The 19,767-nt window shown below is 38.7% G+C and overlaps 2 protein-coding genes across 5 annotated transcripts in view; one reads left to right on the top strand and one right to left on the bottom strand.

Annotated features, from left to right (window-relative positions):
* Positions 1-3,084, bottom strand: part of LOC137970396 (serine/threonine-protein kinase 38-like) — a 21,981-nt gene extending 18,897 nt beyond the window's left edge. Inside the window, exons 1-2 of one of the 2 annotated variants that reach the window (XM_068816922.1) lie at positions 2,854-3,084; positions 2,651-2,702 (exon numbers count right to left, since the gene is read on the bottom strand). In XM_068816922.1, coding sequence (XP_068673023.1) covers positions 2,651-2,702; positions 2,854-2,978 — 177 coding nt within the window. In that variant the 5' untranslated portion in view covers positions 2,979-3,084. Of the gene's footprint in view, positions 1-2,650; positions 2,746-2,853 lie in introns of both variants that reach the window. The other variant, XM_068816923.1, reaches the window with a different exon arrangement.
* A 126-nt stretch (positions 3,085-3,210) lies between these two features.
* LOC137970397 (elongator complex protein 4-like) lies at positions 3,211-17,928 on the top strand. 3 transcript variants are annotated; one of them, XM_068816926.1, is made up of 11 exons: positions 3,211-3,629; positions 5,630-5,661; positions 5,912-6,031; positions 6,608-6,742; positions 7,415-7,590; positions 8,321-8,414; positions 9,686-9,868; positions 10,774-10,882; positions 12,982-13,088; positions 13,217-13,350; positions 13,706-17,928. In XM_068816926.1, the coding sequence occupies exons 1-10, from the start codon at positions 3,503-3,505 to the stop codon at positions 13,331-13,333; spliced, it is 1,200 nt and encodes a 399-aa protein (XP_068673027.1). In that variant the 5' UTR covers positions 3,211-3,502; the 3' UTR covers positions 13,334-13,350; positions 13,706-17,928. The 3 variants fall into 3 exon arrangements, with proteins under 3 accessions (XP_068673027.1, XP_068673025.1, XP_068673026.1); XM_068816924.1 differs by having other exon boundaries at positions 5,630-5,665; positions 5,910-6,031; positions 13,706-17,927; XM_068816925.1 differs by having other exon boundaries at positions 5,630-5,665; positions 5,910-6,031; positions 15,418-17,926.
* The last annotated feature ends 1,839 nt before the right edge of the window (positions 17,929-19,767 follow it).

Here is a 19,767-nt window from a genome sequence, read left to right on the forward strand (position 1 = left end):
GGTGACTAAAAGAAGCCTTAACTCAGCTAAGCCAGTAAACTCAATTTCAAAAGTTTACACTTCTTTCATTTTTGCAGATTATATCAAATAAACTACATTATTTTATTGATATTGATGAAATACCAGGATTTCTCCTTTTACTAAAAAATCATATCTTCACCGCGCGCAGTGAACATATCATTTTTATCTTTCACATGTGAGGATATAGGTGTTCTCATGGTAACCAACACAATTAGCCAATAAAACGCGAGCTTTCTCTTCATTGTAAGATACTTGTGTGCTTTAATATAATTCTCCTCTACTGCATTAACATTTTTATTGCAAAATTTGACATTATCATGATTTCTTTTTCATAACTTTCATATCTTGTTTTCTGTTACACAACATGCGTGTTTTAGCGGTTGGTGACCACTTTTTCATCATTTTGAAAATTAATAAAACAAGTTGTTTTAAATTTGGACATTTCAGCAATATCTATATAATAAACAGAACATTACATGGCCGCTTGGGAATACGAATTTTATCTTCTCGTGCTGAAAGTATCTCTCACTCGTTCGCTTTGCTCACTCGTGAGAGATACCTTCAGCACTCGAAGATAAAATTTGTATCCCCGCGCGGCCATGTAATATCCTCTATGTATTTAATATTACAGAGGGCTGTAGAAAGTAGCTGGCTGTTCACCATAGCCATTGTCGTGATATGGCTATTGACTTAAGTACAGCCCTGCATGGTACATTACAAAAAAAAAGAATTTTTCAGCAGTCACACTGAAAATGAGGAATGAAATTTAATGACCAAAAAATATCGAGACCCCAAAGACTCAAATTATGCAGCAAAACAGGTTATGTAGATATCATTTAATTCATTAGACCAATTGCAGGATATATACAAGATTTTTATCAAGCAAAAGAGCGTAGACGGGAAAAGAAAATAAAATTCCATGACTTTTCCATGCCCTTGGCCATTTTACCCAAATTCCATGACTTTTCCAGGCCTGGAAAGTGCATTTTCAAATTCCATGACTTTTCATGAATAAACCAATTCGGCTAACTCAATGTTGTACCCAATTCGAGTCTTTTGGGAATAAAACGTTTTGTTCCAAGTATTTCCATATCATTTAAATGTGAATGGTTTATTGTCATGCAAATTCAACACACAAAGAATCTTAACCCCGAGAGATTTGAATTGGGTACAACATTGAGTTAGCCGAATTGGTCTATTGTCATGATAGTGTGAATCCTGATTTTTCCCACAAAATGTCAGCTTATACAGGGTACTTTTCTAATACAGTGGCAGTCTGTTGCAAACCTTTCAGACATTTAGTGTCTTGACAACCTAGGATTAATCTTGCACATCCAGTAACTTTGAAAGCCCTGTCACTGTTGCCACAAGTTATTAAGCTCTTAAAGCTCATATTATTTGTTTCTCCACTAATGTATTTGGCTCAGAATACAAATAATGAAAGTGGAAAAAGCAAAAAGCAAGGAACCAACAATATAGGACAACAAAACAATGGCAGCAAGGTGCTTATAATAATCTTAATTAAAGTCAAATCAAGCAGAAAGCACAACATGAATTCAAGTGTACAAGTTTGCAGCACTGTTTCAATTAATATGGCCTTCGTATTGGCCAATCATAGAAGATACACTCTTGCCACTGTGTAGTAACTCATCTCTTTTTAAAGTTCACAAAACAGAGACAGCGCCATTGAGTTCAGTGCCTTCACAGACAATGAACAATTCCGCTCATTATTACCTTAATCAATGCTGTTAAGGTGACAGACAACTGGAACGTATCCAGTATCCAGCTAAGCTCACACTCTTGAAATTGTTTAATTCAGTTTGGCTTTAACATCCATATTATTAATTGCAATGACTAAAAACAATATACAATTGCAGTGCTGTCTTGCACTTTTCAAACAAAATATTGGTAGACAAATTCAAGTCTGAACCAAATGGAAATTTTCAACAAATAGGAAATTATTGCCCTCTGGCAGCAAATAACATCCTTACCGTGCTGTGTCATTCAATTGTCATGAAAATCATTGCGGTTTACCATGCAAATACGCAGAATTACTTGGCATTAATTTAGCACATATTAACCTTGCAACATTGGCTCTCTATTTTGTTACTTTCGTCATAAGGTTTGCAATATCATAAATATATTTTTAATTTTTTCCCCTTCGTACAGCGATTAAAATATGGTGAAAATGTAACGTAACACACAAGAATGTTAAAAAAGTTAAGCTTTAACTCGGACAAAATATACCTTGCTTCTGCATAAATTTGTAAAAGGGAAGAAACATTTAAGATAATCATGCGAAAGACGAAGTAAGCTCAGTAACTATCGTACTCATTTCAGATTATATTAACGAAATTCAAAACAATCAACAGCACAAGGGATTTATTCAGATTGTACATGAACATTTCATGATCAATGTGTCAAAAATTTACGACCATCGACCAATCAATTTGCGTCGAAACAGCTTTAACACTAATCTGTACGTACATGAAGAGGATACCTTTAATCGATTTCTTCGCAAATAAAATGAACGAGCGCTTTATTTCTGAACTACAATTGTAGCTTCGGTTATTCAGTACACGGTTGTGAATAATGATTGGCTGGACAAAAAAATTAGCACGTAACAAACCTCTTCTTCCGTTAAACCTTGTTGTTCCATGTTGATTTCCAAAACTCTCCATCTACAATCAAGATATTTACTCAACGCTGTCTTTAAAGCTCCACCTCGAAGAATGAATTTACAGATTAGGGCACTCAGAGGAGATATACTTCTTGAACGGAATCTCTTATTTACAAATAAACTGAAAAAAAGTGTCGACGGACATTACAGACCTGTTTTGCCTTTCTTGATGCTGGGTTATCAAATTAGCATAGAAACTTTCCAGACTAGCCTTAGTTTTTGCTACCTTCTCGAGAGTGTGGTTGGAGTATGAACAAGGCGCTCCATTTGCACTCATTTTCGAGGCAGAGTGAAAATCCTTGTCGCAAATTAAATTTATGAAAACCCTCCTCGACTTTGAAGTGGAGTACTGACGTGACCGATCGCCAAGAAGTCACAAATTGGTCACCAGATCTCCTCTGAATTCCACTTTCGCCTCTAGTTTCAAAACGATTCCTCATTGGCTCGATTATTGGTTCTTTTTATTGTGAGTGAACGAATTCACAACAACTGCTCGGATTGGTTCGTTCTGGAGTGTGTGTGCACTTTGCGAGCGCCCGCGAAGCGGGAAATAAGAATTGTTTGTGGTAAATGCATCGGTAAATGCTACTTGGGATGTATATTTTTGACAAATTCGAAAGAGGTAGTACTAGCTCATCAGCCGATTATCTGCAATGCTGATCATTAAACAAAAGAAAACAGTAAGCCTGAGTGACCGATCAAGCTCGAGCAAAAAAGTGGGAATGCTGTACATTTCAGCGGCTACTCCATTCAAATTGGTAGATCGTTGATATATGACACCTTAATGTGAAATAAACCAACATGGCAACCAGCTTTAGAAAGAAAGGTATCCGCAGCCGCACCATTTATCCCCCAGGAACAAGACCGTCTCTGCACAACAATCAACTTTTAATATCTTCAGGAGTGCCGTCCATGGACAATATGATCGGTAAGTTTGCAGCTTAACGAATAATTAACAGCAAAGGCTTCTCCGTTTTTTATCTACAGATTCAGCTACTGTAGATTTTAGCCGATTTAAGCTTAGAAAGTTACTTAAACGTACATGACATTGTAGCGTCGTAATCTCAATATTATTTACTTGAATGAGTGCTAGTTTTCATCCTCAAAAAGGTACGCTCCATTTCTCATTTTAAAGGTCTCGGAGGGTTCTTATTAGGTTAATTTTACACATATTATTTTATAATTCTTCCGTTATGCACCTATCAATGTTACCACCCACGGGACTTTGACTGTGAGGTCTGTCCCCAGAGTGGGGATTTTGGTCGTACGACATATCCCCAAGGTGGGGATTTTGATCTTGGATAATGAAGAGGGCTTGGAAGTCAACCTTGTTCCCAAGGCTTTTCCCTCCCCAAGTATTGAGGGAAAGGCCCTGGGAACGAGGTTGTCTGAAAATAACTCTGCAATCTTGGAAAATACCCAGAAGGCATTCGAATGAACTTCCCAGGCTTGCGAGTGGTGGCCGAACGAAAGGTGAGTGCTGTACATGTATACATAATTTGCAGTCTCTTATTGTGTGCAGCAAGGTCTAAATAACAATTATTCCATGAGCCCGAGTTGGATATGAAGTGATAAAATAACCAACGAGCGCGTAGCGCGAGTTGGTTATAATCACTTCATATCCAACAAGGGAGAATGGAATAATTGTTTTAGTAAATTCTCAAACCGGGTTTCGCAGCCGATTTTTATTTCCACAATTTTACAAAGCGTCCGGAAAGAGCATCTTGGCGCACTATTTTCCATATGATGTAAAACTTCGACTATTGGCTCATAGTCGGAGTTTTTTAGCCAATCAAAAAGCTAGAAATGCAATATTCGGAGCTGAAAATTTACTTAAGGGTAATATTCTGGCCACCTTTACCCACCTCAGGGTGGGGGCTTTTGATACTTTTGGCCAATTATCTTATCGCGGGTTAGGGAATTTGACTCTCTTTTTCAGAAAATGTCAAAATCCCCACCCCATGCCCCCTTGGGGCTTAACATTGATAGGTGCACCATTGTTAAAAAAAAGTATTAGATATTTTTAAATATCTTCATAGAAACTTGTAACGCATGTGATTGGCATTGGAATCATTGTTGTTCATAACAGTTTTAAATGTAAACAACTATTTTACAATCTGACCTACGGGTGACACCATCATTGGGTCACAGAATGTGGACTTGGACTTCGGACTGCAGAATTGAACTAGATTGAGCAAGATAATGTAACAGAAAAAACACTGCAATGTACTGTAAACTTTAAAGGAAATCAACTAAAAATCCATTGAACAAAGTGTAGGCTACCCGACTAGCCTCTTGTTTTTATACATGTAGTTTTTATGCCCCGATCAAATCAAAACTTCAATCTTCTGTGCCCGGGGAGTGGGGAGTTTGACCTTTGCCTGTGTGGGGTGGGGAAAATTGAACCGGAAGTGTGGTAAGTTTTCACACCCCGCATTTAATTGTTAAAGCTCTGAAAGTTGTATGTTTCTGTTAGAGGTAATCAACTGCCACTGGGTCACCGATGAACGACCGATTCATTCAAATTAAAATCGGTCCACTTAAAAAAATCTGTTGCAGTGCAACTGATTTTTTGAAGGCAGGCCGACACTCCAAAAGAAACCGCCATGTCAATCAAAGGGTATGCGAGTGGGTAATGTACATAAATACTTTAAAAAATTAAAGCGTTCAAAATGGCGGATACAATAAAGGAATCTTTTGAGGAAAAATTACATGTTTTACAAAATCTGATGATATGGTACATGTAGGCTGGGTAGGGCATTTGAACACCATTTTGCCCCGAGGGGCAAGTTCAAATGCCAAAAGCCAAAGCCCAGGGGAAGGGATGTTGAAGTTTTGAGTTGATCGGTGCATTAGCCATGCATATAAAGATTAATTTTTATTTATCATTTTTAGAAAAAAAATGTTTTCGTGTTTTAAAATATTTAGGAGGCGGCATTGCTGTAGGAACCATTTTCATGGTAGGTATGTGCCTTTACAAACTTGTCCAATATTTCTTTTGATTGTTATTATCTTACCATTAATCAGCATCATCAGCATTATCATTGGCACCGTCGCTGTCATCATCAGCATTGTGGTCTTTACATGTATTGTCATCACTGTATATTATTTTGTCTTACAGTGACTGTCTAAGTTTCCTTTGTTGGGTATAATAATAATTCGGTAGGTTTAGTTTAAAAAAAAAAATTAATGTGCAGTGTCTTTTTAGAGGAAGATACCTTTGGTTCCTATGCAAGGCAGCTGTCAAAGTATTTTCTAGCTGAGGGAATTGTATCTGGTCATGCAATATTTTTGGCATCTTCAGAGCCTGATCCTAGCAGCATTTTGAAGGTAAATAACGTGATACCAAGATATAATAACAATGATAATAATAATAAATTACCATCATGATGATGATGATAATAATAATGATATTTAAGTAGACTCATGATAATGATGATAATAATAATGATAGTAGTGGCAGTGGCAGTGGCAGTGGCAGTGGCAGTGGCAGTGGCAGTGGCAGTGGCAGTGGCAGTGGTAGTGGTAGTGGTAGTGGTAGTAGTGGTACAATGTAATAGTAGTAGTAGTAGTACATGTATGTAACATACATGTAATTGTTTTATTTTTACATGAGCTAAATAACGATTAGAACTTAATTTTTGATTCTTGATTCACGGGGCAAAAATTAATCCAGAAATGCCAGCACAAGGCAGATCATCTGATCATTTTAAAATGCACTCAAGGTAAAGTACACTGTACTTCCCAAACCATGCATCCGGAGACTTGCCACTCTTGGACTACTTGCATTGGCAAAAACGTATCATGATTGTGGCCTCTGCACACAAATAAAAACTACATGTAGTTTGCCATTGGCTTATGACAAGAAAATCATAATTTTTTGCTGTTTTTCTATGATGTTGTCAGGATCTTCCTAAGGATATAGATGACAAGGAAATCAAAACGTCTGGTGCCCATGTTCAGGAAACAGAGCAAAAGGTTTCTTCGACAGATTCATCCATGAGGATTGCATGGAGATATCAAACTCAGCCCAAGTTTGAGGTTAGTTTTTTGTCTTAATCAACCTTCCAAATTGCAACCACTACTTTAAAAATTCATCTCTGGGAATTGACTTTTGAAAGATGAAAGGTAAATCACAACGGTGAAAGGTTTGGATGTCATCAAACAATCAAAATAATATTCTATAAGTAAATCTTATCAAGTGAAGCTATGATCCTCACAGTTATGAACACAATTTTTGCAAAAATTGCATTCATAACTGCGAGGATCATAGCTTCACTTGATTTCGTATCTGCAGTTCATATATGATCCATTTCATATATCATTTCATCGTTGATTTATTCCTCCCGGGAACATTGGAACCCACAAATGACCAGCTCCCAACGTCAGTGGCTTCATAGCTGAGTTAGTTAGAGCATTGCACCGTTATCGCGAGGTCACGGGTTCAAAACCCTTTGAAGTCCTGAATTTTTCAGGCTTCTTTACGTAATTGCAATAATTGTGTTCATAACTGTGAGGATCATAGCTTCACTTGATTTTATATCCGCAGTTCATATATAATATAATCCATTTCATACATGTATATAATTTCATCAAGTAAAGCTAAGAAAGTACTAAGGAAAACATCTCAATAATGTTGAATTACATGTACATGTAATTTGCATAAGGTGCCTCAGTCTGTCCTGAAATAGGTTCTGTTTCTTTAAAAAACAGTCTACTTTGTCCTATGCCAAATTTGGACACTACTTTGACTTGACCAAAGTTATGGATGAGGAGAGAGTATACTCAGTCCCTGTTCGGACATTTAGTGTTACAAATGAAGCAGCAGACCTTTTGGAATGTCCCGTGAAAAGACAGGAAGTTAGTTTGCAGGAATATCATGAATACAGGTAATTGAATAATATTAATGACATGTACCAATGATGTAATCATTTGGGATGTGATACTAAACTGCAATTGATGAGCTTTCATTTCGTTTGATTGCTGGATTAGTAATTGTGAGCAGTTTTCTGTGAAATAGCAGGGAAATTAACTTGAATCCTATTTGTTTTCATGTTTTCTACAGTTCTTTGCAACTACTTGTTAGAAGTTGCTCACTGCTGCAGCAATAAACAATCATTCAAAAATAAATCAACTTAAAGAAATAGTGGTACATGTAAATAGAAATAAGGTACAGTATGATTGAAAAGATTATTTAAATGAATAAATGGTAACAAACCTGTACACCACTGTGAGGGCCTTCTCAACCCATCATATACAAAAATTTGTAGAGAAGACTTTGTTGGTCAATCACATTTACCACCTTTGCTATAACAGTATTATTACTTTCTTTTAGCCTTTTTTCTTCCTTTTTCTCTCTCGTATTTGACAAAGGCTAATGACCCTTGTTCCTAGGGAAGGAGTAGGGGGCCTGCCCCCCACTTCCCATACTTGGACCAAAGGCTTCTGGCCCTCTCTGCTTGCAGTCCCTACCTCTCTTACAACTTTGTCTGCATTTGCCACAATATTGACTATTGTGTCTCCAGAGAATGTGAGCTTATATTTTGGAATAATTATTATTATGCTGACTTTTGTTTGTGGTCTGATTGAAAAGAATAATATGTCATTTTTATGTACAAGGTCGAATTATGAGCCGGCTACTGTCTACGAAACTTTAATATCCCGAATAACATCAACCGTCAAGGATGGGGGATTTAGCACATCCGAAAAAGGGGTAAGAAAAATCGCTTGAAATCATTCCTGATACATGTGCAGGTAAAGCTTGTGTAATTTTTTGGAAACTCGTTTTGGTGGGACACAAGTTGCACAAAAAATGTCCATACTTTCCTGCAGACATTAGCCGCAATTTTTTGGAAGTTGCAAGTTGCTTTTAATACTTTTCACAGCACTTAAAAGCCACTGCTTAGTCGAGCCAGAAGGCCCATCAGGCCGGCGCTTATCTCCAGTTTCCACAGCACTTACAACTCACAAAGCTGCAACATGTTTTTTTCTAAATTTTGTGCTATCTCTTGCAACTTGAGTTCCTACGTATTCTGGAATTGGCCAGTTAATTTCCGATGTGTATTAGCTCATGTGATTATCAAGAGCAAGGCAGGTTCCAAAATAGAACGTTGTTTTATCAGGGGCCGCAGAGTAAGTTTCAAAGTGAGGGAGGGGAAGGAGGGGGTGACTAGGTCTTGGTATTATGTATGAGTAGTGTAAATTACTAAGTCTTTGATCAAACCAAAAACAATACTGTAAGAAAAAGTGGAGAGGGGCTGTAGCCCCCCAGCCCCTCCCCCTCAGTGGTCCCTGTTTTTTTAACACCTTTCAAGCAACTTGACTCAGCTTGTCAATTGCGAGTTGAGGGAAATCACCTTTTGGAACATCAAAGTTATCGCTGACTCTGAGTCATTGGAAAAAACTGTGCAAGTGGTTACATCTCATCGGCATGGGCACAGCAAATGCATTTTGAAATCGTAGAGGACTGATTAGTGACAAACTAAATGGCCCAGATTGGGGCATGTGAGTAAACATATGAATGTCACACAACCAGAGTAAACATGGTTTAGAAATATTAGGTAAAAATCGTCTTCATTTTACAGTGCTTAAGAATTACCGGTAACTTACACCTGTACTTGCATGGTTCATGGTACAGCACTTTTTCAAGAATTATTAGATTTTATTTTGTAAACGGTCAGGGTACCCGTCATCTGCACATGGTGACAAATAACCCGCGACCCACATCCCGGAATCTGGTCCCGCAACCTTCGACTAAAGAAGGAACAACATATTAGCCACTTTATCTCCAGTCTGTAGAACTGAGGTACGAAATCGAAAAGGTGCGTGACAAGGGGAGAAAACAGAAGCCCTTTTATGCTCCTCGCTTGCAATTTATGCTGTCACTCGTGGGGATTTTGCAGGCAGAAACAGTTAAAATCTGGTTTTGGGTTTGGGGGTTCCTAAAATTATGTTGCAATCAAGAAATTTCCTTTCTTGTTTTAGCTTGAAAACAGAACAATTCTTCGTATAGTTCTTCATGGCCTTGGCTCGCCGCTCTGGGGTGAAGAGAATAGCACACCAAGTGCCATTAATACTACTTTGACCAGATTTCTTTTCCAATTACGTGCTTTGATGCGCTCAGCATTTGCTGTATGTCTCATAACGGCTCCCACTCACCTGTTCCAGGTTTGTATGCAGCATTAAAGAAATAGCTCAGCTTCAAATGCCATTGGACCTTTTAATGCTTTGCAATTCCAGCCATCTTGGTTTAAACTCGAGCCGACCTGTACCTTTAGCTTCACTTTTAGCTTAAGATAAGTACATGTATTGAGGTTGTAAACAATAAGTCGTGAAATGTTCCGTTGTGCAATTAATTTTAGCGGAGCTCCTCGCACCAAAGGCGTGCGGGCGGAGTACCATGATTAAGAAAATATGTTAATCCATCAATGCGAGGAATTTTGATTTTGGTTATGTCGTCGTTGTACGTCTGTCCGTCCTTACGTTCAACTTATAAACCAATACGCGAACCCGCGTTTTTTTTTTTTGGCGGGAAGTTGCGTGTGTTGGTTGGTACCCGTGTTTTTTTTTTTTTAGGCGGGAAGTTGCTTGTGTTGGTACCCGCGTTTTTTTGGCGGGAAGTTGCATGGCCAGCGTTCTGCATTTGCCACTGCTCTTTAGACTTTTAGTAAAGCAAGTGAAAAGTTTGAAGACAACCCAAAATTAAGCTGCGTATCTTTTTTTAAATGTCGTAAAACGAGGGAAGAAGAGAAAGAAAGGAAAAAAAAACAGTTAGCAGGCGATGAGCAAGCGATGATCAACGTGAAAGAGAGCGACTGACAGCAAGAGAAAACGGGCTAAATTTAGTGACAAACAACAAAGAATAGAGAAAGAGCAAGAAAGAGCCCGAGTAAAGAGACGAAATTATAGTGACGTGCTGCGGAAGTCAGAGCAAGTCTGGACTGGTCGACTAGTAAGCAGACTAGTTATAAGAATACCTGAAAACAAAAACATAACTAATAATTGAGGAGGTCCGCCCTTAGGCTTTCCTAAGTATATAAATATGTGAAGCTCGCTTTTGCTTTTTTTTTTAGGAGTCAGCCTTGATTCGCCGCATGCAGAGACTTTGTGATACTGTGGTGAAATTGGAATCCTTTGTTGGCTCTGATAACGAAACGAACCCAGTTTATCAAGATTACCACGGTAATTTTAACATGTCCTGTCATAATTAATCCTACATTGGGGGCTGCTAGTTTTGCAATTTTTATGGTTTTGTTTCTTGTTATGTCATTGGATTTAAAAATGGCGCCACTCTTGCAACTGAGAAGTCGTCGGAGCAGAAGCAAGCATGATCTCTGTATGCATGGGGAGTCAGGCTGGGGAAGTGGTCTTTATCTGCACCTCTCCCCTCTGAATTTCAGTCGAGGTTTTTCTCTCCGGGGACACCAACTTTCCTCCCTTTTGAAAATCAACACCCAGTTAATTAGCACGTCTGGCATTGGTCCTGTGCTTCTGTATCAGATAGATTGGGCCATTTCCGAGTTGCTGTTAGTCTCGGTTTCCAAGTGAGCCTTGGTGCTCAACTATTGCAAGGGAAATGAGTTTGATTTGCATAAGCATACGCAACTCATTTCCATTTGAATGGTTTTGCACCAGTACTCGCTTTGAAACTGAGGCATGCAGCAACTTGGAAATGGGCTATCAACCAACCAGGGGCGTCTAACATGTACATGCTTTCAGCTCGATCGAATTCAGCTAATTTCCCAGGGTTTTCGACAGTTTTGTAAAGTATGTTAGCGGACATATTTCCCAGGCCATTTTAAACATAGAACACTCAGAAACGCTGTTTCCAGTGTTTCTGGAACCCAAGAATCAGTTTCCCAGGCAAGGCTGGAGTTCACTCGCATTCTCTTTACAAAGTAAGTAAAAATAATTATAATTAAGAATAAAACAAACCCCTCAAATATTGGCATGGAATGGCCTCAAACGAAAACCCTGAATTCCTAGGTAGAACACAGTAACTTATGGCAAACATACATTGCGCTATTTAGGAGCAAACTCACAACTGTAGACTGGTCAGTTGCATCGTTAGCCATTTTTAAAAACCGTACACATGGTGTGACCGCGGCTCTTTGCTAGATGGATTGATGGCTGCAGGGGCTGTTATCTGTGTAATTCTTAATTGTTTTCTTAATTCTTATTTTATAATTTATGCATCTAGTAGGCAGTTTTTTGTTTTTTTTTTTTGAATAATGTTATTTATTATAATTGTCTCCACATTATTATAAGGGATATCGCCCAAACTAGAGGGTTTGGACACGTCAATAAAGTGTCTACTACTACTACTACTGCTAGCTGCAACCTTAAGACTTCAAGGAAAGTGTATTTTATCGCGTTTGGAACACACGCGTTGCTTAGCAGTCGGTATGTGGTTGTTACTGTGTAGGAGGCATTTGCGTGCTCCTATTTCTGCTCTAGTTCGTGAGGGGCTCAAGGTCACTTGATGCCCATGATTTCTTTATCCCTTGTGTCAATTTCGCGGCTGTAACCTCAACGTGACTGTATATTAGCTTGGCTATAACTTACTGTCGTTCAAATGAATTGTAAGAATTTTATATTGGATTCTGAGTCGTTAAATAGTTTTTTTTCCTTTCTTTTCCGCCGCCGCCCGTATTATTATAGTCTAGCTATCAATAAACGATGTCCCTATTCCGAGTCTTGTATTAGTGTGAAAAGGATTTGTTCTTGTTTCACTGCAGAGTGATTCGTGAACAAGAGTGATATGTACAGTCCTTAATAAGTGTCAAGACATCATGCTATATTCTCAGGGGTTGTAATACTTTACTCCTAGCTATGCCATCAGTGAAATCTAAGGCCACGCTAAGAGATTGGGCATTCACCGTCTCAGCGCCGTCATTGTGAAACTCTCTGCCTAGTGAGCTTCGCTCAATCACTTGTGTAAATAGTCTTAAAGCTCATCTTAAGATCTTTCTTTTTAGACATGCATATACGTAACAGAGATTTTAATAATACTTTCGCTAATTATTTATCAATTAGTTTTTACCATATTGTATATATATTTTTTGATGTATTAGTAGTCCTTGCCATATTTTTAGTTAGATATTTATCTATTATTTATATTATCTCGTATTTATAACTTAAGAATGCGCATCTGATCATAGTCATGTTAGAAATGAATAAATTATTATTATTATTATTTTTTTTTTATTTTTTTTTTTCAGGGCCAGTCTGTTTGTTTGTTTATTTTGCTCTTGAGTTCTGACGGGTTGATTTTATAACAGGTCTTTTCCACATCATTCGGTTGCCTCGGTTGAACTCACTGGTTGGTCATTCGCCGGAGTCCTTCGACCTCGCCTTCAAACTGAGGCGAAAAAAGATGACTATCGAGGTACACTTCTGTTCGAGTATTTGCGCTTTCTTTCTGTCATTCCTTACTGACTGTATATATATATTTTTTTTGTTTCAAAATGTACGACATAAGGCCTTGCCAACACTTCTTTTACTCGATTCCTCTAGAAACTACACCTTCCTCCAGATCTGGCAGAAACCGCTAACAGAACACAAGAAGATTCAATCCGTGGAAAGCCTGGGGCCCTTTCTTGCCAGTCTTCTAACCTCCGGCTAGACTTTTGAGCAGCTTACATGTGAAGGTAAGAGGAAACACAATTTCCTGTTGTGAAGTAAAGTACCGGTACATTTATCAGCTATCCCCCTCCGGACTTCTCCAGGACTTAATTGTATTGGTGGTCGCAAATGCATTGTAAGTCGCAACGCCGGAGATCATAGTCTCCTCATCTTTTCGAACGGGGAGTGGGTTATTGAACGTTCCGCACATTTCTCTTCTTTTCACTAGCAAGTGTTGTGAAACGCCGGCTACGGTTTGTAGTCTTTATCTGAGAAACCAGAATAATTAGTTTTTGTAAGGCCCTTAGCGTTGGTCCTTCCGAAGATCGAATTCGCGAATTCTTCAATGAACAAATGGGACCTGAACAATTTGTCTTCCAGGCAAATAAAGAAAGAAGATCTTCTGTTTCAACATTCTGGCCGAAAAACAATTTGAAGTGCAAAAAGAAATATACGCATGCTTCATAGACTACTCTAAAGCATTCGACCAAGTGAAACACCACGAAATCATAAAAGCATTGGAAAGAGCAGGAATTGACGGAAAAGACATCAGAATTATTACTGGAACCAAAAGGCAGCGATAATAGTCGACCAGGATTTATCAGACTCGGCAGAAATTAAAAGAGGTGTGAGACAAGGCTGTGTGCTTTCTCCTTATCTTTTCGACATATACACAGAATATATCTTCAGAGAATCAAACGATTTGAGAGGCTTTTTCCATCAGTGGAAACAAACATCAACAGCATCAGATACGTCGATGACACAACACTTCAGGCAAACAGCAACGAAGACCTACAGAAAATCGTAAACACAGTGAAGACTGAAAGCGAGAAAAAGGGCCTCTCAATGAACGCTGACAAAACAAAAACCATGGTTATTAGCAAAACAAAAGGGAACAAAGCAGACATAAAAATAGATGGAAAGAGCCTAGAACAAGTCCAACACTTTAAATATCTGGGTCAAATAGTAAATGAAGAAGCAAAGAAGGAACAAGAAATAACCAAAAGAATTGATGAAGCAAAATCCCTTTTCATCAGGCGAAGAGATATATTCACGTCAAAAGATATCTCCCTTGCTTTAAGACTGACAGAGGCTTGTGAACTGCTACATTCACCCTAAAGCCTTGTATGGGGATAAAACATGATTGGACGCTATACAAAGATACAGAAAGAAAGATTGAAGCTTTTGAGATGTGGATATACAGAAAAATGGCTAGAAGGACAAAGTAAGAAATGAAGAGAATACTACTATCAAGAACAAAATCTGACAAACTAACATATTATGGACACATAGTACGTCACAACAGTCTACAAAAAACTATACTAACAGGTACATGTATAAGGAAAGCGTGGCAGAGGACGTCCAAGAAGACAATGGCTGGACGATGTGAAAGAATACCGTGGCACGTTGACCCCGAGAGAGCTCAGATTGCGCTGAGCTACGGGATGGCAATTTGTTCCAAGTGAAGTGGACCGGGCGGAATCTTACAGAATGCAACCAAGTGACTCAGCAGAGATTAACTTAGCGCACCGTGGCACGTTGACCCCGAGAGAGCTCATGATTGCGCTGAGCTACGGGATGGCAATTTGTTCCAAGTGAAGTATTATCGTTCATTTTGGACACTGAAAGCTCGATAGGGATCATGGGAAATGAACATATTTTCTTTAACAAGCCGAACCCCGATGTCTGGACTTGCAGGACTCGAATCAGGGAACGTTTGATTAATAACCCCTTCAGTTAACCACTAGACTACAGACTACCACATCACCAACAGTGGGGATGTCATTTCTTTTAAATGTCAATATTTTTTCTTCTAAATGTTGCCGTAAACGTGTATTAACACCTGCTAAGAGGCAATCTTACACAGTAAAAAATGTCGGTTACCAAGAAAAAAGAAAAAAGAAGAAGAAAAAACCTAACCATTTTAGAATCAAGAATAATCCTTCAATTGAGTGTTTTCACGTGACGTCACGGCGGCCATGTTGGTGTTCCAAAACAAGGAAACGGCGGCCATATATAGGTGTTCCAACCTAAGCCTTTGGGAATTGAACTATATTTTTATGTAAAGAGTTTCTTTTGTTTCATCAAATTAGCATACCTTCTAGTCACGTGAGTGAAAACGCTCTCTTGAGGCAGAGACTTGGTTGGAACAAGCACAGATTGCTGCGCAGGATTGGGAACAAGTGGCACCGGAAACGGAAGAGAGAATATTCCAGCACTTTGCGAAGTCCCCTTGCCTGACAAACGTTTTTTAGTTTGTGCACCGGCAATTTGAACGAGAATGTATTTCTACAATAGATAACTGAACTGCAATACAGCTGGAAGATTGACCTTTGCTTATCGTTCCATTTTTATTTCCGTTGTATCTTTATTTGTATCTCTTTTAAGTCCAGTATCTTCAGGCAAAATGTCCTTGACTCCTGGCTTTTTTTGCGTTCGTGATCTCATGCACTGTGAGTCTTTTTAAGATTTCACACCATGCCGACCATATGTACTGCAGGGATTAGGCCAGTGAGACTACAGCAACACGAGGAATTTTGTGCCCCACTCTTTGTAAATGGTGTCACTAACACAGATATGAATCTTTGAGCTGAGGTTGTGGGGCAGGGCTTAAAAGGCTTATACCTATAGAGCGGTTTTCAATTGAGCGAATTACTTTGGTTTTGCATTACTTCACTCAGTGATTGGTTCAAAGTTCTCACGCCACTTTTTCAACCAATCAGAAGTGAAACCAAAACCAATCGTGGCTCGCTCGTGCACATTTTCCCGCGCTTTGTGTCGGTTACTTCGAGTGTTGATTGGTTTACCAGATTGTCACCGTCCTTTTTGATTGGCCAAAGTAATTACTTGGGTTTTGGTTTTACGACACTCGATTGAAACTCGCTCTATTGGGACATTATCTTTTCTCGCTTTTTGGTATGAAGAAATGCAAATGCTTAATTTGTTTGCATTCTAAGTGCGCTTAGCTATCAATTACGTTCACAGCTACTCCGCTTTGATAATCGCTGATAAACGCTTCGAGGCAACCACTGATAAAATGATCAAGAGCCCCCCAACTGACAGGAGACAATCTGTTTGGCTGATTGCAGTTTGTCAGAGTTGAATTCAAAACCACAGAAGAGAAATCGAAATATTTTCAATTGAAGTTGTGTATGCCTGGTAGTTTACAGTTTTAAGTCTAGCGACGTTTGTTCTTTGTTGTAAATAGCTTCCGTTGTAACCTTGCGAAACATCTGCCACCGTTGTTTGATCAAGATAAATTTTCCCTTTTATGAATGTAGGCCATCCCCGTTTTTCTCTATTTACTGTCGAATGCGTTTCCTATGTTTTGGGACGGTCGGTCGGAGTAAAAAACAAACAAAAAACTAAAAAGAAAATCAGAAGCATTCCTTTATGTGGGGCTTTGGAACCACATGCAAGTATCATTGACGAGTTGAGAGCGAACTACAAGGTTTCATCATGTGTGCCAGGAATGTGCAGCTGCCGGCAAGAAACTACTGAGTTTCAAGCTGCAAAACTGAATGAATCGAGTGGCAGAGGACAGAAACGATTATAGAGTTAGTGTCAACATATTAAAGAGTTTAAGAAACGAGTGCCACAAAACGATTATATCGTTGGTTAAAAGAGGAAAAAGAATCGTGCTGCACGCATTTTATTGCTGTACTCTGTAGAACAACAACGTGAAATCACCAAATTTGAGGTTTTAAGGACAACGCGAGTGCACAAATGCAAATCTTTCCTTCTATATTTTTACTCTTAAACCGTTCGTATAAATTCAGTTTTAAGATAATTCGCCCACATTGTACGAACTGAACGAGATGAAATAACCGGGAAAGACTAAGGACTGTGCAAAGGTACATATAGAAGAGACATTTTCGTCACCGTCGCCTTAGTAGATCTTAAAATCCCTATTTTCCTCCCACTCCGACAGCCGGGAAGACTCCTATAAAAGGGTAGTCACGTTTACTCTAGGATTAAAAGTTTAAAAATGTTTTACTAAAAGCCATGACTTTCCTCATATGGGTTTTTGAAAACTGAAAAATAGGGATCTGTCTGCAGACGACAGTAAAAGGACAAAGAAAGGGATGACCGATGTGTAGGAAAAAAGGTTTCGCAAGTACCGGTGCGGTTTATAAAATGCAGTCCCGCTTTTAAATGGTTTAGCGTTTCCAGGGGTTTATCATATTTTACCGGATTCACTGTGGATGTGCAATGTGAAATAACAGAGAAATGACCAATAGTGTGCTTGGCTTCTTCTTGTGCAATCGTACTTCCTTTGCAAGGTGTTTAGACAATTTTCTTTTCATGCTGCAAAGTGTCGTTGGACGGTAAACTGTTAGGAAGCAAACCGGAGAACACAATTAGTGACAACAATAATAGCTCTAAGCGAACTCTTGTCCTTTTGTCTCTCAACTTTCTTTGCGTGAAATTTGGACAATTAGTTCGCTCTCGTTGCAACAAGGCAGCAAAATCGTTATCCGCTCCTTCTGTGTTTGTTGCGTTTTTAAAATTGCTCTTTTTATATCCCCATAAGTATTTTTCCTATTGAAGTTGTTTTTTTTTTTAACATTTGCAACAAAACTAATATTTGAACACTGAAGAAAAGAGGCATTTATTTCTTACCATAGAACGGTTAACTCGGTGTCTCCTTGCGGCATTTTTTTTGTTTGTTGAATATTTTCGGTCGATAAAGTTTCGTTTGTTTCACATATGAAGCACGATTTTCTAATTACTGGGTGAATGAAATTTTTATCGTCCTTTTGTTAAGGTGTTGCTTTTATATATAAACCCTTCCGAAATTCTTTTCAGGGATTTTTATGAGCCCGGAATTCATAAAAAATAATTTAGTGTATTCAGTTTTTGCAAGAATTGCAAGGTAGGCGATCCTGCCCTTCACAAAACCATTGCATGCCGCTGATGTATGGGGCCATCTTTATCGTGGTATCGCAAAAATCAACTTGTTTTCTTATCAACTGACTCCATTCAATAATTCAATATTTTTATGATGTCCAGAAAGCTGCGGTGAAATGAAAAAAGTCAAAGTTCAACGCAATCATAACATTAATTTTAAAAGAACATTTCCTGCCTTGATCGATGGAGCCCGATGTGAAGTTCTTTATCGACAACGAAAAGAACCGTAAAATTGCTTTTCACAAGTTTTGATGTAAAACGTCCTCTTTTCTCATTTTTCGATGATAGCTCATGGTAGGTGGGATTCGAGAAGGTTCATGTTGATATCATATTCGTCAGTGGTTCAATAAATGGTGCGGTTGAAAACGCATGTTTGAGTGCAGAAAATATTTTTCAAAAGTGCATTTGCTTTCCCATTGTTCTTGCCGCTTGCTAATGTGTTTATCGTATAGTTCAAACTCATTATTTTATTCCTCATTATTATATTTAGAGTTATATATTTTTTTGCTTGTTTGTTTCGCTTTGCTTTTTGTGCTAACAATTGCATGCTTGGGCAACAAGTTAATTTGTCTTGAAGCTGTTTTCTTTTTCTTTTTCTTTATTCTTGTTTTTTTTTTCCCATCAATATTCGTTTTTTTTTCACGGGCCAGACAGGTTGTAAATCAAGTCTTTTAACGCGTCCGATCAATAAGGGCCTCTTTGAGCGGCAATGTTCATTATTTTCCCAAGGTTATGTTATGTAAGTGGCAATTTGATAGCAGAAGAGTTCGCCATTTGGAGTGATAGGCAGAAGCACTTTAACTGTCAGGTTGTTTAAATGGTTAGCCATTACATGGCTTAAGTTCGCAAACAGTACTGATTCTCTCAGGTGGCGACGTCGATCATAATATTAAAAAAAAAAAAACGGGAGAGATCATAGAGTTAAGCAACACCTATATTTTGAGACATTTTGACCTGCTATCTCCTTTCATTATCTTATGTTTAATGAAAAAAAGGCTTTATTTGGATCATGTCATTCAAGTCGCGATCATTGGAGAGAAAAGGTCACCCACTTAAATTTCTTATAAATGTTAGGTTTGCTCACATTTTCGTAATCGTGACAACACGTGACTGATCACCTAAGAGCGAACGCTAAGTACGCGAACCTACTTTGCAGTCTGGTATTTTTTTCCTTTCTCGTTTGGTCCGTTTCTTCCGTCGATCAACATTCATTGTATACACAGATGGAATTTTTTTCGGTATTCCGGAGTGAAATACTTGTACGCTATATCCGCCCCCCCCTTCCCCCCTGCCCCTTCCTTTCTCTTCTTTTAAGTCGTGATTCCCCTTTGCTAAGTGCGTCTCCGATATATCCTCGAACCATACCACATGTTCTGGAAAGTGGAGGAGGGGGTGGGGATGGTCGGTTCTCCCATGGGCCCTCATTTCACCGGTTTACGGTGGTTGCTGGCTTTAGAAATCGGAAAACTTTCTACTTGATTTCCTGATTTCCATTCAAACTTCCCCTGGTCCACCTCCCCCCCCCCCCCCCC

The sequence above is a fragment of the Montipora foliosa genome, chromosome 9 (genome assembly GCF_036669935.1).
Source record: "Montipora foliosa isolate CH-2021 chromosome 9, ASM3666993v2, whole genome shotgun sequence".
In the NCBI taxonomy this organism is placed as follows: domain Eukaryota; kingdom Metazoa; phylum Cnidaria; class Anthozoa; order Scleractinia; family Acroporidae; genus Montipora; species Montipora foliosa.